At 39.3% G+C, this 23689-nt stretch overlaps 1 protein-coding gene across 18 annotated transcripts in view; it reads left to right on the top strand.

The window, feature by feature from the left end:
- The window catches only part of UNC80 (unc-80 homolog, NALCN channel complex subunit), a 218256-nt gene that overhangs the window by 127979 nt on the left and 66588 nt on the right, over window positions 1-23689 (top strand). For 14 of the 18 annotated variants that reach the window (XM_070489851.1, XM_070489843.1, XM_014867745.3 and 11 more), the window contains 7 exons: window positions 39-239; window positions 6776-6883; window positions 8058-8196; window positions 18641-18822; window positions 19335-19466; window positions 21880-22066; window positions 22691-22822. In XM_070489851.1, the coding sequence (XP_070345952.1) occupies window positions 39-239; window positions 6776-6883; window positions 8058-8196; window positions 18641-18822; window positions 19335-19466; window positions 21880-22066; window positions 22691-22822 (1081 nt within the window). The remainder of the gene's footprint in view (window positions 1-38; window positions 240-6775; window positions 6884-8057; window positions 8197-18640; window positions 18823-19334; window positions 19467-21879; window positions 22067-22690; window positions 22823-23689) is intronic. The other 4 variants (XM_014867746.3, XM_070489849.1, XM_070489846.1 and 1 more) reach the window with 1 other exon arrangement.

The following is a 23689-nucleotide window of genomic DNA, read 5'->3' as shown; positions in this document are numbered from 1 at the left end:
GGTTGCCTAGTTGAGTCTCTGTGATGTCTGTGTTCCAGGTCATGATCTTGCTGTGCAATCAGCAGAGCTTCATTTGCACACATGTTGACTACTGCCACCCACACTGCTACCTGTACCACAGCCGCTCCTGCGCCCGGCTGGTCAGGGCCATCAAGCTGCTCTACGGCGACACTGTGGATGCCCTCCGGGAGAGCAGCAACATCGGCAACGTGGCTCTCCGGGGCAAGAAACAGAAGGAGGTGAGAAAATGCCCACCTGACAATGTAGTAATGGTGTCCTAACAGTCTTTTCTCTGGAAATACAAATTTCAGGCCCCTAAAGTTGAATAAACCAGGCTATGGATCTGTGTTGTTTTGAGCAAAGACAGAAGATACGTGCAAGAAAGACAAATGCTTTGTCTTCATGTCCGTGAGCAAACATGGAATCTTTTCTCAGGTTTTGTCTTATGTCTGTGAACAGATAATGAATTTGTGGAGGTGGTAGTGATGGGTAGGTTACCGTGGTAGGCGGAATAATGCTCTCCTCCCCCAAGATGTCCGCATTCTAGTCCCTGGAACCTGTGAATAGATTGCCTCATGTGGCCAAAGGGATTTTGCCCATGTGAATAAGTTATAATGGGGGGATTATCCTGGATTATCTAGGTGAGCCCGATGTAATCTTTAGGGTTCTTATAAGTGAGAAAAGAGAGAGGAGAGTCAGAGGCAGAGAAGATATGACAACAGAAGCAGAGGTCAGAGAGGTGCAAGGCTATGAGCCAAGGAATGCTGGCAGCCTCTGGAAGCTGGAAAATCCAAGGAAATGGATGATTCTCTAGAGTCTCCAGGAGCGCTGCCAATCAGTTTTAGACTTCTGACCTCCAAAACTGTAAAATAATAAATTTGTGCTGCTTTACACCAGGAAGGTTGTGGTAATTTGTTACAGCAGTAATAGAAAACTGATACAGTTATGTATTAAGAAATAAGTAATAAATGGCCCGACTGTTCAGAGATAAGTAATAGAGTAATCTAGTTCCAATTAGACTAAAGGACACTCCTCCAAGAAACTATTGCATCTTCTAAGCCTTCGGCTGCACTTTCCTGACAACTATGCTGAACAGCTGAGCTAGCGGAAGATGAAGGCAGGAGCCAGGGCTGTCGTGCTCCTGCCCTGGAAGCCCTGAGATACCCACCTGCCCCTGAACAGACATGATGGCCAAGACTGCCTAAGTGCTGCTGGGTGCCCCTTCAGCCGCTTCTCACAAGTGGTTCTGCAAAGAGTTTTTTATATAATACTATTCATTTCAATGCACATTCATGGTGCGCCTGCTGTTGGCACAATTTCTGGGAGACATAAAAAATAACAAAGGAATCTTTCTACTAAAGAGTTTGCAAGTTAAGTTTGGGTGGAGGGATGGCAATAAAATATGAATCAAACAACTAGAAAATATGAGCAATAGCAAAAAATGCACACTTGAGTAGTGTAGCAATTTGTAATGCTTTAGGATTTGCAAAGGGATTTTTTTTTTAATTGCAAAATTTTTATTATGAAAGTAATACAGGTTCATTGAAGAAATTTTGGCTAATATAGGACATCCTAAAGGAAAAAAAATGTATCTCATGCATGTTGTAAGTGTGCTAATTTGTCTCCTGGGATGTGATGTTTTAGTATTTTTTTCGAAGCACATGTGTGAGGGTATAAGGAGGGTTATATCATTGACAAAGTGCTTTTTGAGTCTTACAAACCTTGTGCAGGAGATACTGTTCTCCACATTTTACAGATGAAAAATCAAGGCTCAGCAAGATGGGATTGTCTACCCTCACATCTATCACGTATTCAACCAGACTTTAGTTTAGAAAAATGGAATATCAAAGTCAGGGCTTTTTAAACTAGACTTTATTGCTTCTCGTTGTATTCAAACTACAGAAGTTCTGAGGGAAAATCAGGTGGGGAATAGATCAATGTGGGTAATAAATAAGCTGCATGAACTGCTAAATGATGACGTGAAAGGAAAAATACAGGCATGTGTATGTGTGGGTATGCATGGTTTGTGTGGGCACATATACATGTCTATACACATATATATCTCAAATGTAAGTGACACTACATTAAAAATAAAACCTATTTTCATTTAGGTAAGTTCTCCTTCCTATAAAAACTACCTTAGCTTTAGGAAAAAACCATTTATGTTGGAAGTTGCAAAAATGCACCTAATTAATGCCTATTGTTCTGCGTACACACTGAGATTTCTCACCTTTGCTCCACCTGTGCATTCACCCGTAATCCATACATGACCAAAGCCAGACATCCGTCAAGGTCCAACGCAAGTGCCACCTCCTCCCTGAGGCCTGTTCTGATCTCCCTCGTTGTCACCACAGGGCATACTGCAGGTGGATGATTAATGTCATTTTCCCTCCCTCCTTCCTCAAAATTGCAGTGCTGCTTTACTTGTGCTTTTCTCATTCTTCACTCATTAATTCATCTATCCATCCATTTACCCATTCATCAAATTTTTAAAGAACCTGTGGACCATGCTGCATTCATACCATGTGCTGGGTATAATGCTGGACAAAAGAGATATGGTCCCTGCTCTCATATGATGCGCACGGTCTAGTTGGAAAGACAGTATGTAATCAAATAAACCCCCAAATTGATGTAAAATTTTAACAGTGTTAAGTGCAACAAAGGAGAGGGGCACCATGTTGAGAAAGCTGATGCATGAGGTTTTGACTTGCTGGGGGGAATAAGACAGCCTCTTCAGTAAAGTGACAGATGAGCTTGGACTGAAGGATGCATGCATGTTAATTGGATATGGAGTTTTCCAACCAGAGAGAAGAGGTGAGGACAAAGGACCATGGCTGGAGCACAGAGGACCGTGGTGCATGAAAAGGCTGCACGGGCAGATAGAGACGAGATCACGTAGGGCCTCCCAGGTCGTGGCAGCGTTTTAGACTTTATCCTATGAGTAGTGACAAGCACTGAGAGGTTTTAAGATCACTCTGCCTGCAGAATGAGCCTATTTAAATGCCTGTTTCTCCTCTGCCAATTAATTATCAACTTCTTGAAATGGAAACAGTCTTAACATTTTGTATCTGTGTGATAACTAGCAGAGTACCTCATTGATAGTAGAAGGACAGTAAATATTGAGTGGCTGAGTGGGCTGTGTAGTTCTAGGGTGTTTTGTGAGTGCTTTCACCTCCGGCCAAAGCAGGACACTAGCCTGAAGCCGTAGAAAGGGCTTGCCAACCTTCTGCGCTGCTCACATTTCTGAAAGGGAGAGAGAAGGTAAAGCAAGAATACACGTCCTCTAACCTTAACACATTTCAATGAACCATGCAGGTGGAGAGCTGAAAAGATGTACTGAATCTTCTGTGATAAACACCTTCTTTCCAAAATGCCAGCCTCTTGCTTAAGCTCTTTTTTTCTCTCACGATGTTTCCATTTGCCTGCTCTGAATCTGTCACATAAATGAGTAATGCTCACATTTCCAGAGCCAAAACAAAAACAGAGCAGGCAATAAATCAAGAGTAAAAGCAGTGATTCTGACGAAAATTGAGGCTTATGAGCAATCGCTATTTCATTCCTATTTCCTTTTTAATTGGTTTTCATGGCAGAATGTACTTATGGCAGCCAGTACATTTTGTAACCCATCTAACTCTGATCAACCTGCTAATCTGCACCTCAAAGCTCGGAGACTCACTGTACATTCTGTTAGTCTATTTTAGAGCGTTTCCAAACTTGAGGGGTTTTTATAAGTCATCATTATTTATATAATCACCTTCACCAAAGAATTATTTGATTTTTCCTATATACCTCTACCTTGTCCAATGCTCTGTTCCAAACTGAGTAACCGTTCAATTAGTGCTTGCTGATAAAAAAAGAAGTAGATAAAATAACTTTTTTCCTTTCAGCCAGAAAGGAGAAGAGGGTAGAAGATGATATGTGCCCAGCAAAGAAAGGGCATGGAGTTGGTGAATTTCATGAAGCCAATGCAAATGGCAAGAGGCCAGTGGATTTGTTGCAGGACCGACGTTTTTCTAAAGCTCTGGGCAACACTGCTGTGAGGCCAGATCAGGCCCTAGGTCTTGATTTTTCCCAGGATGGGAATTTGGTGGGCCCGCTTCTCCTTTTTTTGATCCAAACACCACAACTGATGAATCCCTAGCCAGTCAAATGATTGCGTTTGCATTACAAATTTAATTAGTAGTGGTCAGGATGAGGAGAGAAGTCAAAGTCAGCATTCAGTATTCTTCTCTGCATACAGAGAAGAAAATGACGGTAGTCCAAGTTCTGTACCATGCCATAGCAAGCATGTCCCAGTATCCTTGACAGCTCTTGGGGCTGTGTAGCTGCCTCCCCTCCATCACAGCTCCCTGTGGTAGACTGCCTCAACAATAAATGATGTCCTCTGTTAGAGAAACGTTCTGTTCTTTGGTCCTGGGTTTCCTTACAGGTCCCAACCTGATGTGTAATTCCAACGACTATGTGCATCTCCTAGTCCAGTGAAATTCCTTACTCTTGCAAAAACCCTTAATAACCAATAGATGCCTTCAGAACTAGCCTCCTACCCCATCCAGTTCCTAGCTCTCTTCTAGCCAAGTTTTATATCAAGTTACCAAAGCAAAAAGCAGCCACCGATAGCCTTGTTAGTATGAGTTAAGATCATACCAGTAGACGGACTTTAGGACTTTCACATAGTGTACACAAGTGCCCATCACACGTGTACCCGTACTTAGTATCTATCTTTCCAGCCTGAACACGTCACTCAAGAAGATTGACTAGCCCATCACCTAGTGTGAAAGCCCTTCCAATTCCTTTCTTTTCCACTAAAATAAGCATCCTAATTATCATGAGCTTTCCTTAAGAAGCACGCCAGGATATTAAATAGTTGATATCTGAGAAGCGTGACTTACACCTTCTGTCCCCAGTAGACAGAATTAACCAGAACCCGACATCTCCCAGAGTTTCAGAGGCAAATATAAATATCCATCCTGTTCCTTCTAAGCTGAGTATTTTCCTGTATCTGCCTGGTTAATAAACCTATAATTTAATTAAGAAGTATTGTTCAAAAGTAACTCTGAAAAAGACAAAATGTCCAGCCAAAGGAGAATGGGTAAAATATTTATAAAATTCAAAAGTCATATTTTAAAATAATTGTAATGAGCTGGGGAAATATTCATTATAAGGTCATAGTGAAATGGATTGTTTAAAATTGTGTGTCACATACATAACATCCTCACGGTTTTGCTATGATGTATATGGGAAAAAAAGGCTGAAAAGAACCAAATAATGACCATCACTGGGTTGAGGATTATAGGAATTTTTGTTTTATTCACAGTTTTTCTGTATTTTCCAGATATTCTTCAATTTGCATGTGTTGTTTTATAAATAGAAAGAGTAAAAGAGAGATACCATTTTCTAAATAACTTGACATTTTAAAAGGAAGTCAGGCACATCCCTACAATTATATAGAAAATGACTGCCATATATGATTTTAGAATAGTTTTCAAATTATATAAAATAGGCATGTTACTTATGTTGAATATTGCTTTACATTCACAGAAAAAAAAAAAAAAAGCAATGCGGGATTTCTCTGGCCAAGTGATGGGTTCCTAAGTGTGCACCTCCATGTTTTTGTCTTTAGAAAACACAGCAAGAGCTCTGATTCATTGCTTCCAAGTAGATCCTTTAAAAGGCTCATTCCCCACTAGTCACATAACAGATGCATTGTCTTGGGTCTTTGTCAGAGTTTTGAAAGACGCTCTTGGTAGGTGCTTGTGCTTTTAGATTTGCCTTTTCTTTCAGATATCTCCATCTGTAATACTGTGAAACTCTGTTCAAAAATTCTTAAGGAGTTCAGTCTTTTTCCTTTGGCATTGAAGGAGAAAGCATTTCATTGACATGGCTCTCGAGACACAGATGAGCACTTATTCTGTGCAAAGGGATGGAGTCCCTCCTTGCACAGCCTGCAGTGCAGAAAGAGGAGGAATCAGGACTCAGGATACATAAACAAGGGCCTGTCACCCTGAGGAGCGGCCCTTCTCCCAGCTGCTTTGTCCACCCCATTCCCGGGCGTTTAGGGAGGCAGGGGAGAATACGTCTCCTCTGTGCTTATGTTCGGGAGTTAGGCTGTCCTGGACCCTGGCTGAGGGGACACTTGGAAGGAAGAGCTGCTGCCTCCAACAGATGAGTATGTTTTTTTGTTTTTCTTTTTATGCGTTTTTTTTTTTTTTAAAGAAACCATCTTACCTATACAACTCAGCCTGGATGACGGATGCTATGAACACATATTTCCTTGATGAGTCTTTTATCTTCAACTTCCTAACATTCCTTTATTAAATATTCTTTTTTCCATAACCAAATGGTCAACTTGTAACATCCAACCCTGTAAAGGGACTATTAGATAAAATGGATTTTAGCTGAATTAATATTTTTAAAAGATTTGTGTTCTTAACAGCTGGGTGGAATATAATCAGCCCTGAACGGAAGTCAAGAGATCTGTGTCCTTTTCTTATTCTGCTGATAAACAGCTTTGCAATTCAGTCAAGTTACTCCACCTCTCTGATCTCAAGTTTCCTCAGTGGTAAAAGAGGAGTTTGTTGCTAAATATCTCTAAGCTTCCTTTTTGTTACAAAGTAACGGCTTTTATCACTTTCAGAGAGTCTGAGCCCTTGAAAAGGCCTTAAATCATCGCTCCCGTTAGAAGAAGATGGTTGTTTGGAGAACTGGGGGGAAAGCAGCACTGTTGGCTTTTGAGAGAGCACTGTCCTCTCCATCACATATCTCATCTTCTTTTCAGTGCTCAGACAAGTCATGCTTGAGGACGCCTTCTCTGAAGAAGAGGGTTTCAGACGCCAACCTGGAAGGGAAAAAGGACTCTGGGATGCTGAAATACATCAGACTGCAGGTACTGACAACTGGGTCAGAACCATTCCTGGAGCCATGATAGGGAGGGGGCTCCGGATATCCGTTTACTTCTGTTTGAGACATACAATGCCAGTTGGCAGTGTTGGTGTAAAGCCCACTTTAATTGGTGGGTAAGAGTGCCACCCAGTGTTCAAGGGAAAGAATCCCTTCTTGCTAGACTGCCAGCTTCCAAAGAGGCAAGGCTTGGGGAGTTAAGCCAGAACCATGACCCTTCCCACTCGCCCCCCTCCAATGGAGCTGATTTTCTACCAGTGTGTGGTCAGGCGCTCACCATTCTCAGAATAGGACGTTCTGGGTTTGAATCTCACATCTGCTGCCCCAGCTCTGGGACCTTGGGCAAGTTACTTAACTCCTCTTGGTCTTACTTGCCTCATCTCTGAGATGGGGATTTTAACACTAGATGCACCTCAAAAGACTATTGCATGGAAATAAAGAGATAGTACACTTACCGACCTGTCCAGCGCTTGACACATTGTTGTATTGTTATTACAACCTAAGCTCTAAATCATAATCCATTTCCCCAGAAAAAAAAGAAAAGCTTTTCGTGTTTTTCTGTGAAGTGTTTAAAATGATGGTTAAAGGCCGACTTGTCCAGAGCCTACATTTATCACCTAAATTATCTGAAATAATGGATTAAATAGGACTTTGTGAGCCAGTCTGGGGCAATAACCACAACGTATAATGTTTCAAAGGGAAAATGCCATCTAAGTTCACTGGTGTAGAAAACTAACTTTCTAAATGGAACTCCTTTATAAATTACAGGCTGCTCAGTTTCCGGGGAAGTCAGCTCCTAATAGGAAGGAGAACAGAATGCTTGGGAATTCGGTCACGACTTTCAGTACAAACATTATTGGCTGGAGTCTTTCTTTTCTCATAGAGCTGTACTTATTCTACGGTTTTTTTCCTTAGGTGGTTGCAGAGCAGTTTTTGTGGTGAAAGCCTCATAAAATTTGTATGATTTTTTTCTAATTATGCATCAGCTAATGAGGTATAAAGCTTATTATACACCATACCAGTGAGTACGCTCCCATTTTAGAAAGTATTTTAAGGTCACTTAAGGAAAGCAGAGAGGGGAAACGACACTCAAGTGTCAGGAGGAGTGCAGCAATCAGTGTCTTCAAAGATTTTAAGCTGTGATTTCCATCCTTCCCCAGGTGATGAGCCTGTCGCCTGCTCCTTTATCTCTGCTAATCAAGGCAGCACCAATTCTGACGGAGGAGATGTATGGGGACATCCAGCCAGCTGCCTGGGAGCTCCTGCTCAGTATGGATGAGCACATGGCAGGGGCAGCAGGTAAAGAAAGACCACCCGGAACCCTGGTCCTGCTGACACTCATCCCCATGTTTAAGCAAGAGAAAGGTGCATTCATTCCATTTTCATTCCCAGATCAGACTGATAGCAATTGCTGGAACTCTAGACAGAGCTGTGTGCTAGAGGGGGACAGGCCTGGGTCCTGTGTGCTCTCTTTTCATTTCACTATCTTGTTTGCAAAGAGCAGTATGTCTTTCGCAGGGTGTTACCAAATTATAACAATGATTTTCTCCAGAATCTACCTTTTCACTGTATTTTACAAAAGATAAAATTCTTGTTGCTATTTCCTAGATTTGCCATGAACCATCATCATTAATTTTATTAAATCTTATGCAAATAATGCTGTACATCCTAGTTTGTTGAAATTTAAGTGACATGTCCAAAGCCACATAGCTAGTAAATGGTAGGTGCAAAATGTGTGTTCTTCACCTTTTTTCCATTTGTTGTACATATTCCTTTGGTTTTATGTAGTTATTTTAATTGCAAAACACCTACGGTAACCACTCAAATAATACAAAAGTGTGTGGAGTTAAAAGTATCACCCTCTTTCTGGTGACTCCCAGTCCCCTTCCCAAGAGGTGACAGTTTTTGAGTTTCTCAGGATCCCTTCTGGGTACACTACGACATATCCCCACATGAGAATGTATGTGTAGATTACCTCTTTCCTTTTTCAAACAAATAAGACACACCGTAAAGACCTGTGACACTTTGCATTTTTTATTTATATCTAGGAGACCTTTTTTGTTTTTTAATTTTAAGAGTTTATTTGGGCAAAGTCAGTTCGAATTTTATATATAGAAAACCCTAAAGAATCCATCAGGAAAGTATTAGAAATAATGAACAACTACAGCAAAGTTGCAGGGTACAAAGTCAACTTACAAAAATCAGTAGCATTTCTACACTCAAATAGCAAACTAACAGAACAAGAACTCAAGAATACAATTCCATTTACAATTGCAACAAAAAGAATAAAATATCTAGGAATAAATTTTACCAAGGAGGTGAAAGACCTATACAAAGAAAACGATAAGACATTACTGAAAGAGATTGCTAATAACATAAAGGAAATGAAAGACATTCCATGCACATGGATTGGAAGAATAAACAGTTAAAATGTCCATACTACCTAAAGCACTCTACAGATTCAATGCAATCCCAATAAGAATCCTAATGACAGTCTTCACAGAAATAGAACAAAGAATCTTAAAATTCATCTGGGGCAACAAAAGACCTTGAATAGCCAAAGCAAGACTGAAAAACAAGAACAAAACTGTAGGCATTGCAATCCCTGACTTCAAAATATATTACAAAGCTATAGTAAACAAAACATCATGGTACTGTTTCAAGAAAAGACACACAGATTGATGGAACAGAATTGAAAGCCCAGAAATAAAACCACACATCTATGGACAGCTAATCTTTGACAAGGGAGCCGAGAACATACACTGGAGTAAGGAAAGCCTCTTAAATAAATGGTGCTGGTAAAACTGAACAGCCACATGCAAAAGAATGAAAGTAGACCAATATCTTTCCCCATGCGCAAAAAAAGTCTCAAAATGGACCAAAGACTTGAAGATAAGACCTGAAACCATAAAACTTCTTGAAGAGAATATAGGCAGTACACTCGTACTTGACATCAGATGTAAAAGTATCTTTTCGAATACCATGTCTACTCAGATGAGGGAAACAAGAGAAAAATAAACAAGTGGGACTTCATCAGACTAAAGAGCTTCTAAAGGCAAAGGAAACCAGGATCAAAATGAAAAAACAACCTGTGAACTGAGAGAAAATATTTGCAAATCATATATCCAATAAGAGATTAATCTCCATAATATATACAGAGCTCACAGAAATGAATTACAAAAAAACAAATAACTCAATCAAAAAGTGGGCAGAAGATATGAACACACATTTTTCCAAAGAAGACATACAGATGGCCAGTAGGCAAATGAAAATATGCTCAACATCACTAATCGTCAGGGAAATGCAAATCAAAAGTACACTTAGATACCATCTTACACGCATTAGAATGGCTGTAATCACCAAGACAAAAACCAACAAATGCTGGAGAGTTTGTGGAGAAAAGGGAACCCTCATCCTCTGCCGGTGTGAATGCAAACTGGTGCAGCCACTGTGGAAAACAGTATGGAGATTTCTCAAAAAATTAAAAGTAGAAATACCATATGACCCAGCTATCCCACTACTGGTCATTTACCCAAAGGACTGGAAATCAACAACTCAAAGAGACTTATGCACCCCTATGTTCATTGCAGCATTATTCACAATAGCCAAGATAGAAGCAACCCAAGTGCTCATTGATGGATGATTGGAGAAATAAGATGTGGTATATATATATATACACACACACACACGGAATACTACTCAGCTATAAAAAAAGACAAAATCGTCCCATTAGCAATGACATGGATGAACTTTGAGGGCATCATGTTAAGCGAAATAAGCCAGATAGAGAAAGACAAACACCATATGATTTCACTTATGTGTGGAACATAAACAAACTTACAGACAAAGAGAATAAGTTAGTGGTTACCAGGGGAAGGAAGGTGGAGGGTGGGCACAAGGAGTGAAGAGACATACTTATATAATGTATGACAAACAATAATGTACAACTGAAATCTCACTATGTTATAAGCTATTATGGCCACAATAAAAAAAAATTAATGAGAACAAAAGCCTCTCTAGACTAAGAAGCCAGGCCAAGAACTCATCATCAGACTTTGCCATAGATTTGAGTGAATTCCTCTCTCTTCTTGAGGTTCTCAAGATATCTTGAGGTTCTTGGGTCTGCCATGAAGTTCCCTTCCTTACTTACCTGGTAAGGCTGCCGGGAACCCTGCAAGCAAGATACCAGGCCGGTTTTTGTAAGGAACTTTATTGGCTCCGTAAAGTCAACGTTAGTCCATTAAAACTGTCTGGTTATATCTGATTTTATGTATATTATTGAATATGACATTCTAATCAAAGCATTGGTAATATAGCCAATGTCTCCAATTGTGTCCTGTTATAAGGAGAACAGTTTCTTACTGAACTTATGCAAATAATATATTGCCATGAAAATAAGAATACTCAATAATTTTCCGAATTATGGAGAGAACAGATAGAGAGAAAAAGTAAATGTTTTAATTCTGTTTACAGAGATATACTTTATAAAATTACTGTAAATCATAGATAGCTTAAGAGGAAAATGTTTCCTTAAATCTGGAAAAATAAAACATTATGGAAACAGCAAAATAGGAAAAGGTTGTAAAAAAAATTATAATCATCTTCAGGGTCCACTCAATCTCATATTATTAATACTTGTGCTGCTTGAATCTTATTTTTCCATTAGTTCTGGAAATTCTTACCCAGTTCAATTTTATGATCTTAAAGTTATCTGAAATCTGTATTCTAGAGTACTTGTCAGAGTTCTTTCCCTGAATCTCTATGAAGATGAAGCGCATTTGCGTGAGCATCAAAGTAAAACAAGAATTGTCTGTAAATGACAAAGAGACTTAAAAAATAGCCATAGTTAAAGATCCGCTGATAGTTCATTTGATAAGGAAATATAATTATTTCTGTGGCATGCAATAATTTAGGATAATAATTGGACAATAAGAGTATAGACAAATTTCTAGAAACTTTAAACAGGGTTCCCTGCAGCCTTACGAGGTAAGTAAGGAAGGTCACTTCCTGACAGGCCCAGGAACCTCGATTTCTCCAATACCTATAATAGTACCAAATATCCATACTCATATAGCTTATGAAGTTTTATCACCGCTTCTTATTTAACAATGCTTCTCACATAACTTAACATACCAAATAAACCTAAGTAGTTTAACATTTCTCTTTTACAAGGTGAGAAACAAATTCTTTGAGATTTTCTAGAAGTCCTCTGGGAGATCTCAAAGTTACTTGAGGTCAAAAAGACTGTGCTTAGAATTTGATTTTGGGAAGTTGTCAAAATGTCAAAAGGCTTGAACATGTTACTAAATAAGATCTCAGGTCATTATGAAATAATAATTATCTGTTTAATTAAAGTGACAGTAGATTTTAAAGGCAAATACTGAAGGTTACATAGTTGTGAACAAAACTTAGCTCTTTTAATATTGAGAAGATTGGGTTTTCTTAAGTAATCAAAGACCTGATAAAGACAGTGTGAAGCACAGTAAGACACAAAATCTTTACTTCCCAAGTAGATTACCCAAAAGATTAAAAAGCACCTTTCACAGTCTTTTATCAAGAGCAGACCAATAGTCCAAGAAAATTTTGTCCTTTTAACAAACAGAAAACAAAATTGTAATTTTTCACTAGTGTACTTTTAATATTAAAACTCATTCTTTAAAAATTTGAATAAATCCATTCCAATTTTAGCTAGCTTGACCATATGTAAAATTCCTTTTCTGAGATTCCTTTTCCACAAACGTTCTACAACTTTTTAAAAGTCCACTCAGGTCTTGTCCTGTTTTTTTCTCTTCCTCCTTTTGGAACAACCAGCCATTCTACATTCCTGACCTATCTTTCACCCTCGTTATTTCTAAGTATTTTTAATTATGTATGTTGATTAGAATTATTAACAATTAGAATCCTTTATTCCTGGTGAAAACTAAGAAGTAAGCAATTGTGGACTGTTACACCAGCATTCTGTGGATTTGCAAATTTATAAATATATTTCACAATTTCTAGAAGTATATTCTTCCTCATAGTAACTTTTACAATGTGGCACAAACTTGTGCACTGCTAGACTTGAATATCTCTAGTTCTTCCGTAAAAGGAAGCCAAAAGTGGATAAACCTATGTTTAGTAATTAATGCTTCAGTACTTTCTCTTATTTGGATATAATCCAGGTTCTCAATGAATATCCATCATTTAACTTATCTCAGTATAACTTTATGGTTTTAAGTTACCAAAAAGGTTTTGGAAGCTATTTTTAAGTAGACATACCATAAAGCATAATTATTGTTGAAAGATTCATTTATAAACTTTTATCTTACTTACATCTATTTAATTTATTTCTCCTTAACAATTATGCTTAGATTACTCATGAAAATTTCATGAGACATTAAACAGCTGAACATTATCTTAAGTTATATTTCTTGCTGACAAATTCTATAACAGAGATAACGAGTTTATTTCACTTTTAGTAAACCTAGGTAGAATAAAAGTGTTATATTTAGTGCTGATAACTCTAAAAACATGCCTGTTTTAATTAAAACAGCTAACTTAATCTAGCTTTTATTTACCAAAGATTATCCTAGATCACATGAACATGGAAAACATGTGGGTTAGTTTCTATATTTCTGAGGGTGTACTTGATTTATACAAATGCTTATTTGTCTCTAAGCAAATTAAATAGAGCTCTTTACAATTAATTTTGGCAATGCTATCTGGAGGTAGAAAAATATTGCACATCTATAACATATATACATAAACATAGACATAATACAGATGTGGAGATCTTACAGCTTTTGTTTTAAAATTTTAGCCATGAGACAGTACAGTAATGCAAAACTGACTAGTTTATGAAAGAGCAGTTGGATCTAAATTATTTTTCTGTCAGAGAGAATAAGTTAAGATTACCTGCTCAGATGGCTAAAGCTTTACTAATATTTGTAGAAAAGACTTTTAAGATTTTTCATTCACCTAATTTCCCAAATGGCTTCCTTTCCTTTTTTCTAATAAGAATACCTCCCTCAAGTTTGGATTTCAAGAAGTGGCTCTGGGTTTCTAGAGAAGACCAGATAGAACATTAATATCACAAAGGCACAGAGAGAGGATGTAAGTTTCTCCAAGAAGGGCTTTTGTTTCTTAATCCAGATCTTTTATAATATTTGCAAGCCTTGTGAGATGAATGGGGGAGGTTTAGGGGTTGGTAAAAAGGATAAGTGCTGTTTGAGTTATTTCTAGAGCCACACTTCTGTTCTTGTAAATGCTCTTTTTGTTAGACAAGTACAGTTGTTTTTTAATTCCTCAAAGAATTGGGTTGCAACCTGAGTATCAAGATGCTGACCCAGCCATCCAACTACATTAGCCTTTATTTGCTTCTTTATATCAGGGAGAAAATCTTCCACTAAGATGGAAAGAGTCTTATGTTCTATATTTAGACCTGTGTTTCTTTGCAATGTTTTAGTAAATCCTTCCACAATGGCCGTCTGAATATTTTTCTTTCCCTCTGGGTATGTGTCTTCATTTTAGCTTAGGGGAGAAGGCCTTAAAAAAATGTTTCTATAAGGCTCTGAATATCAGCTTCAATGGGGCCAACTTCTGACCATAGAGCTACTTAAAAAAAAAAAAAAAAGTCACTTTGAATATCCTATCTGGTTTCAGCTGGGACAAACGGTAACTATTCCTGGTAGTATCGAACAACCCCATGGACACAGCAAGGGTCCTCAAAGAGGATGCAAAACATACTACTTTCCCAAGATCCAGAGCCACTCCCAAAGATAGCCAAAAGAAAGAGTATTTCTAGAAAATTTTCCTGAGAGCTGGCAACAGTAGGCTCCTAGCCACAAATAGGTTGCAACCCATATTTCTATCTGACCATATTTTCGGGGCCGCCAACCTGGCGGTTGCCAAGCCAAGTTTTCAGGACACAAAATGAGACAAACAAGAAGACCATAGCTGTCCCTGGGAGAGAAAGGTTCTATAACCAATGTTTTTTCCTGCCAATTTGTAAAAGAAACGACAATGTGAAATTTTACCCTCTTCTCTCAACCAGGCGCCACAGAGATCTGAGAGAGCTGACTTTGGTAAGAATTCTTACCTTTTGCCAACTTCTGCCAGTTTTCCCAGGATGTTGCCTGCAGACCCTGTGGCAAGTGGGGTGTCCCAGCAGTTCTCATCCTGGTCAGCAGTAACTGTAGAGAAGAAAAATAATTTTCCCTCTACCTTTTATAGTGAATGTCTGACCGAGGCCCTTTTTTCTCTAGGCTACCTCATAAATGGATAAACTTATCTAAGATGATTAAAAGTTCTCCATCGTAGCCACTGTAATTCAAGTTTATCTTTGATGAGGTTAACCTATTTGTTCAGCCTTAAAACAAAATTTTATTTTCCTGCGGCTTCACACTGGACCCTGTCCAGTTGAAGTTGAACCCAGTCCGACCCTGGACCCAGTCTGGTTTCTACCAGTCCATTCCTGAGCCGAGTCTGGTTTTTAAGTTTGATCCAGTCTGACTCTGGCCAGTTTCTGGACCTAGTACTGAAAAAGAAATACTCAAATGACGTCTGAAAGCTTTAAAAGCCATGGAGCTAGGATCTGGAGTCCAAGAAAGACCTACCCATGAGTTTTAGAGCCAGCAAGAAAACAGCAAACTCGAGGAGCTTAACAGGTACCTGTGTGTGGTTGCTCATTGCTCCTGGGGGCTGTCGGGCTCTCCTTCAGTTCCCTCTTCTGACACCAAGTGTTAAAAAAAAAAACTTAGGCATATTACAAATTTGAAGAGTTTATTTGAACAAAAATCAAGTTGAATCAGGCAGTGCCAAACCAAAGTGGTTAGGACACTCCAGGAGACTATTTTTTAACATCAGCTTATAGATTTACTTCAGTGTTTTTAGTGGCTGCCAAATATTCCATTGAATGAATGGACATAACATAATTTATATAACCTGGACCTATTAATGGAAATTCGGGTTGATGCCAGGCTTTTGCTCTTTTGTGTTATACTGCGACAAGCGTCTTTGGAAAATGTCTTTGTTCAGATTAAAGCTCAGATTTTTGCCTCCCTGCTGCATGTTTCTCAGAGAGAGCTGCAGGAGTTCAGGGCAGGACATGCTCCTCAAATATGGGACAGCCGTGGACACCTGCATGGAATGCATGAACGGGTGGCCTGGGCAGTAGAAAAGTTCGAAGGAAGAGGAAATGGTGTGTGCAAAGCCACATGAGGTGTGGAAATGCACTGGGCTTATTTGGAAATTCCTGAGAAGGAACTGGGAGTAGAGGGGGTTTTGTAGAGGGGTCACCAGTCCATAATATTAGACACGTGAGTGGGACTCAGATTGTAACAGACCTTGAATGACAGGCTTAGGAGTGTGGACATTGTACTGAACTGTGGAAAACTACTCGTGGGCACTGAGCCAAAGAGTAATGTTGTACATAGAGTGTGAATTATTACCGAGTTTAATGTGGCAGCAATGAGTGAAGTACTTTGGTTTTAGAAACAGCGATTTTGGGATGATGAAGAGACATGGAGTTGGTGATATGACACTAAAGCTAATGAGAAAGGCCAAAGCTAGAGACACTTGGGAAGAACTTGATGTATGTGGCGTCTGAAGCACTGAGAGTGGATGGGATCTCTGGGAGAGAATCAGTAAAGAAGAAAGGGCAAAGAAATGAGCACTAGGCCGCGGGCCTTCTCTACCTTCAGAAGACAGGAAGAGGAGCCTGGCCAGCGAAAGACCCAGAAAAATGATTAGAAAAGTAAAAGAATTTAGATAATCTCAAACCGTGGAAGCAAAGGAGAATAGCTCTTAAAGGAGATTGTTAGGAATATGTTAAAAACTTAAAGGAAATAGTGCTGTACAAATGCCAATGGACCTGCTGATTAATGAGCATTAGAAGAAAACTGTTTCAGTAAAGAGATGGAGGTAGAACTCAAACTGCAATGATTTAAGGAGTGACCATTGTGTTGAAAAATTGAGACACGGGGGCCCCCCCATGGCCAAGTGGTTAAGATAGCTCACTCCACTTTGGCAGCCCAGGGTTTCGCCGGTTCGGATCCTGGGCGCGGACATGGCACTGCTCATGAGGCCATGTTGCAGTGGCATCCCACAGAGCACAAGTAGAAGGACCCACAACTAAAAATACACAACTATGTACTGGGGGGCTTTGGAGAGAAAAAGCAAAAAAAAAAAATCTTAAAAAAAACCCCAACAAATTGAGACACAGTAGAGTACACTTTAAGGAAAAGTAAAGAAAGGAGAAAGAGTGGAGACGTAAGAAGCTAATAGGATAAAGAAAAGGATTATCAAAAACTAATGATCACACAATAGCTAACATTTGTTATAAAACCATATCTCACACGCTATCTTTTTGATCCTCATAACATCCATGTTATAGACGAGTGAACTGCAACTCAGAGGGTTGACGGGACTTACACAAGTGTACACAGCTCAGAATTAGCAGAGCCAGGAGCTCTTCCCTTGCACCACATTGCCTCTAAAAAATAAAGAGCACTTCAGAATTGTGTGGTACTTTTCATGTCACAAAGCACTTTCTCATATGTTAATTTAATCTAAGAACAAATTTGGAGTCAGGTATCATCATCATTATCATCATCATCATCATTATCATCATCATCATCACCGTCGTTTCACCAGTGAAGAAAGAGAGGCTAAGAGCAGTGAAGAGGCTTGCCCACGATCACATAGCAGAGAAGTTTCCAAGCTGGGCCTCAGCCCGAGTTGTTCCAGCACAATCATCTGAGCGTGTTTTGAGGCTCTGGGGAAAAGTACAAGAGGGATTTTAAGTTATGTTTTGTGATTGACACTGGCTCCTCCATCTACGCTACAGAGTGTATATTTTTTGCCTCATTATTCATTAACTTTGTAACTTGTCATGGCACCTGACCTTTCTCTTATTGATATTTGACTTTTCCCAAAATTAAAAAAACAACAACAGATTATGATTCATGAAATCTCTTTTGCCTCCTCAATCTCTTCTCTCTCTCAGAAGGGTAAAAGTTTCTAATAGAGTCTACATTGTGAATTTTAATTTTAATATAACTAATGTAACTGAGGCAGGTTTTTTGGTTTTTTGTGGGTTTTTTTGGTGAGGAAGATTGGCCCTGAGCTAACATCTGTTGCCAATCTTCCTCTTTTTGCTTGAGGAACATTATCGCTGCACTAACATCTGTGCCAGTCTTCTATTTTGCACATGCGACGACTCCACAGCATGGCTTGATGAGCAGTGTGTAGATCTGCACCTGGGATCTGAATCTGCAAACCCGGGGCTGCTCAAGCAGAGGATGCAAACTTAACCAATATGCCACTAGGCTGGCCTCTGAGGCAGTTTTCAATGGACATTTTTATGGTACTGTCCCAGAGTTACTATGAGATGCCTCTAGCCATTTCCTAAAAAGGATAATTCAGTATGTAATGTCCTTTTGTCGTTTGCTTCCTCTGGCATTTACTTTTTACTGTGAGCCATGGGAAGCTTTGCAGTAGCTCACAGTAGAATGAGTTATTCTACTGAAATGTCACGCTGTCCCTGCTGTCACACCAGATATCGGGAGGCTGTGGGTGGCACAAAGGATGATGTTTGGTTTCCAGTGGCTGGAAAACAAAGTTTGCTTTTGCCGGTGTCAGTGGCCTGGCTCCATTTAGCTCAGGAGTCATTTTCAGGAGATATGAGGAGTTCCCCCTTCTCCCATCCCCAGGAGTTAAACAAAATTGAAAGATGTGTTGCTGATGAACTGTCGACTGTCTCTAGCTGCCATGTTCCTGCTATGTGCGGTGAAAGTCCCCGAGGCCGTGTCCGACATGCTGATGTCTGAGTTCCACCACCCAGAGACCGTGCAGAGGCTGAACGCCGTCCTCAAGTTCCACACGCTCTGGAGGTTTCGCTATCAGGTCTGGCCCCGGATGGAGGAGGGAGCACAGCAGATTTTTAAGGTGAGGGATCCTTTTCACATGGGAATTAGATTAGCAAACCCAACCCAAGGCTTATGTAAATTAATGAACCTCAGATCCACAGTGTATGGCCCAAGAGATGCTTACTTTTTCTCTCTCACTATATAAATAAACCTAACTCATATATGAATGAATTCTTGTTGCTAAAAAAATTGAAATATAGAAGAATGTAGAGCATGAAAATAAAGTCTCTATAAGCCTCAAAATCTCACTGGCATCCCCAGAGGTAAGCACGTAAAAGTTTGGGGTATAATCCTCCAGACATTTTGCTAGGTATACACAGATGGATGGTTTTTGGAGGATGGGGTGATTAACACAAACAGAGATCATTTAGTTAAAGCCCTTCATTTTATTATGAGTGAGCTGAGACCCAGAGAGGTTCTTCCTGTGCTCTGTAACATCCTGTGCTCTATAAGATTCTGTCATAATTATGCTTCAGACTCAGTCTAGCTTATTTTCCATCCTACTCACTCCATTCTTCTTTCAACTAACAGATCCCACCTCCTAGTATAAACTTCACCCTGCCCTCGCCAGTGCTGGGCATGCCATCTGTCCCAATGTTTGACCCCCCGTGGGTCCCTCAGTGCAGCGGGAGTGTCCAGGACCCCATTAATGAAGACCAGTCTGTGAGTAAAGACTCTTTCTTTTCCATATCTTCAGGCCCCACGGTGTACATGGAAGAGAGAAGAACAATGAATGTGTGAGCCAATTTGGTTGTTCTTGTCATGAGAATGTAATAACAACACAGAAAATCAGTCACAAAAGGTCTTTGTTTTGTGGCTAGAATAGAAGGAACTAACATCTGGTCCTGAGCATTTGCAGCTGTCCAAGCCAGCACAGTTTTGTTTTATAATCAAAGCAGCAGCCACCTTCTAAAGTGTTAAAATCATTAGGAATTGACTTCTTGGCCAAAGGTAGCCTTTTGCCTCTATTTATTATAAAACAAACATATTAATTTAACCTATAATACATAAGCTACCCAAAAGTTAATGATGTTGACCCTGGACGAACAAGAAAAGAGCTGAGTTGGCAGCTCTTGTTTCCTTGTTTGGAACTTGGTTTGTTCTTCCTTTTGCTGATAGTCAGTGTCATCATCACAAACATCACTGCGAGACCTTGGGCTTATTTACTCAAACATACCTCTGCTGTGTGTGATATGATCATAAACAGGCGAGTTTAGAACACAGTGTACTTATGGATAAGAACTGAGAATGCGTGCCTTTTGAAAAAATGAATCGTCAAAATATGGCTTTCTTACCTATTGAATAGTATTTTTCTAAATTACAAGAATGATGTGGAAAATGTGAAAAATAAAGCAAAAACAGAAAAAGAATACATCTCTTTGGACAAATCCATGATTATTTCCTTGCAGAAATGCCCATGGGATTTAGGGCAATTGGTGTATAAATATTAAAGATTTTTGATACATCTCACCAATTATCCCCAGGAAGATTATACTGTTTTACCCTTACAAAACAGAATATAGAAGTATCTTCTTTATTTGAATTAACTAACGTTAGTTTTTTTAATGTCACTTTGAATGACAAAAAACAAAGTTATTGTTTTTTATTCGCGCTTCTCTAAAAGTTAGTTGAAAATATGAAGTTAGGTTGAACGTTTTTGCATATCACACATACATTTCATAGGCATTTGGCATTTTCCTTGGAGAACTGTGTGTTGGAACTCTTTACCCATCAGAATATTGTAATTTAATTCTTCTACATGCAGTATCTTTGTTTCTGATGATTTTCATGCCAAAGAGAAAAGCACACCTGCTTCCTCCCCAACATGTGTGGTAATTCCAGCACCTGAGCCACTGGCATAAGGATCTTTGAGTTTTTTCCCAGACAGACAATAGATTCATTTGTGCCAAGCACACTCCCTATCTCAAGTTCACAGTGAATTTCAAACCAAGTCTCCTGATTCTATATTCAGTTCTCTTTGATTCCACAACTCTTACCTTGCTTACTATAATAAACCATCTTAACCCTTGGCTCTGAAAATATAAATTGCCATGTGGCCCATCAAATGCCCTGAATTGCTATTGTGTCGTTTGTTGTAGGCAACCATTAGTTTTACGTTAAGATCCTGCATAAAGGGAGCTTCTTTGAATGCAGCCCTTTAGAAGAATGATCAACACCCCTTGTCTGTTGCTAAAACTCCATGTGAACACTGGCCAACAGAGATGTGGAATTGCTATTGTGCATAAACATTACTTCACATTGATAGTGAGGAACTCCAGCAATCACTTCCCTGCTCTGAGACTATTGACTTTGTCCCCAAAGCTCTTGGAACTTGTCTCAGCGTAAGCATCATAATTAAGGCACAAACAGAGTAGCCATTTTGCAGAATGAATCTCCACTCCTTTATCGATCCTTAAACATTATGCCTTTTCTACTGGTAAACAGAGTCAAATTTTGCATTCAACTTAGTAACACTATCAACTCTAATAATGTCCATTCAGTAACATTGTTTCTGCAAATATTATTAAGTATTTATAATATACCACTATATTTATCTGCAAAGATTAAGTACTTATGGTATGGCAGATACTTGAGATACAAAAAGTGACTCACATAACTAATTGGTTTATTTGAGAGAGAGATCTCTCTCCTCCACCTTTCTGTGGTTCTGACTTTCTCTTTTATTAACCTTATGAAATAAATAACCTTCATTTAAAACCAATTCAAAAATTTTGGAAAGAAATAGAGTATTAAAACTTTTGTTTGATTTTAGTGTTTAAAGAGTGGATCATTGATATCACCCCAAATCCTAAAGTTGAAATAGGATTTTTTCCAGAAATTACAGACATTCTTGAAGAATTATTCTGATTGAGTGAAAAAGAATAGCTTAGTTGTACACAACCTGGAAACTTGGTTGAAAAATAAACAAATAAATCTCCATGAATCTAGATTGTGGGTGCCCTACCATTTCTTGAGGACAAACTACTGTGTTTGTGTAATTCATTGGAACACTCTTTATGCCCATGACTTCACAGAAGAGTTGCTATTAAATGAACTTGCCTTCTTGTCTCCATAGAAATCCTTTTCAGCCCGGGCTGTGTCCCGCTCCCATCAAAGGGCAGAACACATCTTAAAGAACTTGCAACAGGAAGAGGAGAAGAAACGTCTAGGTCGAGAAGCTAGCCTCATCACCGCCATCCCCATCACCCAGGAGGCTTGCTACGAGCCCACCTGCACGCCCAACTCAGAGCCGGAAGAAGAAGGTGCCCTCTACACACAGGACTTCTCGGGGGGCTGAGTCACAGGAAAGGGAAAGGACTTGCTTTGAAATAAACATTGACGATTTTGTGTGACATGAGATGATATGCTCCCCCTATCTCTCTCTCACCTCCTGACACCATCCAAAGAAAGAGGAAAGTTGTTATTTTCTAAATGTTTAGAGTTGGCTTATTTACAGAGGAGAATGTTAGCCCCCTTGAATAAACCAATATGATAGTGGACCAGGGACTGTGACACAGGGAACAACTGAATCCAGAGTGTGTATTAAACTAAATACAGTCAATCTTTCACCGTTACAAATGGGGTTAGTCCATTAGATACTTTCAAGCTTCGCAAGTGCAGACAATTTGTTGGTTGGTATCAGAAAATGATTTGTGAACCATTCCAAATTTAGTGATTCCTTGCCTTGCTTTTGTGGAATCTTTGGGAGAAATTTTCTGTCTTTCTTTCTGTGAAGTTTGTTGTTCCTTTCCTAAGTACACTCTAAGTTACTTAAGCCTTATGCTCTGAGAGCAGTACACACTTGTGATGTAAGTACAACGATGCTTGTGATGATGTAACTTTTCTGTTATAAAACCAAAGTTCACGTTCCCCATTTTCTTTGCCAGTAGAAGAAGTCGCCAATCTGGCATCCCGTCGACTGTCCGTGAGTCCATCCTGTACCTCCAGCACTTCCCACAGGAATTACTCCTTCCGCCGAGGGTCGGTCTGGTCGGTGCGTTCAGCTGTCAGTGCCGAAGGTGTGTGTGTCTTCTTGTAACTGTCTTCTTTACTCCTCATGACTCCTGTGTTTTGAAATATATTTCAATTAATATTATTACCTCACTTCATTACACTGTCTTCATTAAATAACTTGTTTCATGACTTGAAGTTCTAAAAACATATTAAATTGAGTGGTATTCTAAAAAACATGTATTGTTGACTTAACCCAGCAATTGTCCTTGATAAGTTGCTTCTGTTTTAATTATGTTACATGTAATGGTATTGCTGGGGGTTCTCGTTGACTGTTACCTAGACAGTTAACAATTTTCAACCCTGGCTACACATTACAGTCAACTGAGGAGCTTTTAAAAAATGTCCAGGCCACACCCAAGACCAAATCAGAATCTTTAAGGGCGGGACCCACACGTCAATATTTAAAATCTACTTGGTGATTCCAGTGTGTGGCCAAGACCCAACAGGATGCTTTAGGGTGATATTCTGGGATAGCTTAACGATCAAAGGAAGACCAAAGCTCATGCTACTCTTGTAAGGAAATCTAATTCCAGGGGGGAAATATGCTCTTCAGTTCCAAGAACTTAAAAAATATGCTTCTCTAATGCTGAATAGCCGTCTGGGACTCGCTGCTTCATGATTATAGAGATTTCATCACTGATTTATAAAGTCACCAAAAAGTTGTACAGAAGCCAGTGGTTCGCAATGCTTGATTGCACAACCCTGGGGAACTTCAAAAATGACCAGAGCTAATTAATCATAACTTATGGGGGTGGGGCCCAAAGCACATCTATATTTTTTATAACACTTTTATTGAGATGTAATTCATACACCATAAAATTCACCCTTTTGAAGTATACAGTGTAGTGGTTATGGGTATATTCATAGAATGT

The sequence above is a fragment of the Equus asinus genome, chromosome 19, assembly GCF_041296235.1.
Source record: "Equus asinus isolate D_3611 breed Donkey chromosome 19, EquAss-T2T_v2, whole genome shotgun sequence".
Lineage (NCBI taxonomy): Eukaryota > Metazoa > Chordata > Mammalia > Perissodactyla > Equidae > Equus > Equus asinus.
Note: the sequence above shows the minus strand (reverse complement) of the source record. Positions and strands in the feature narration are given on the sequence as shown.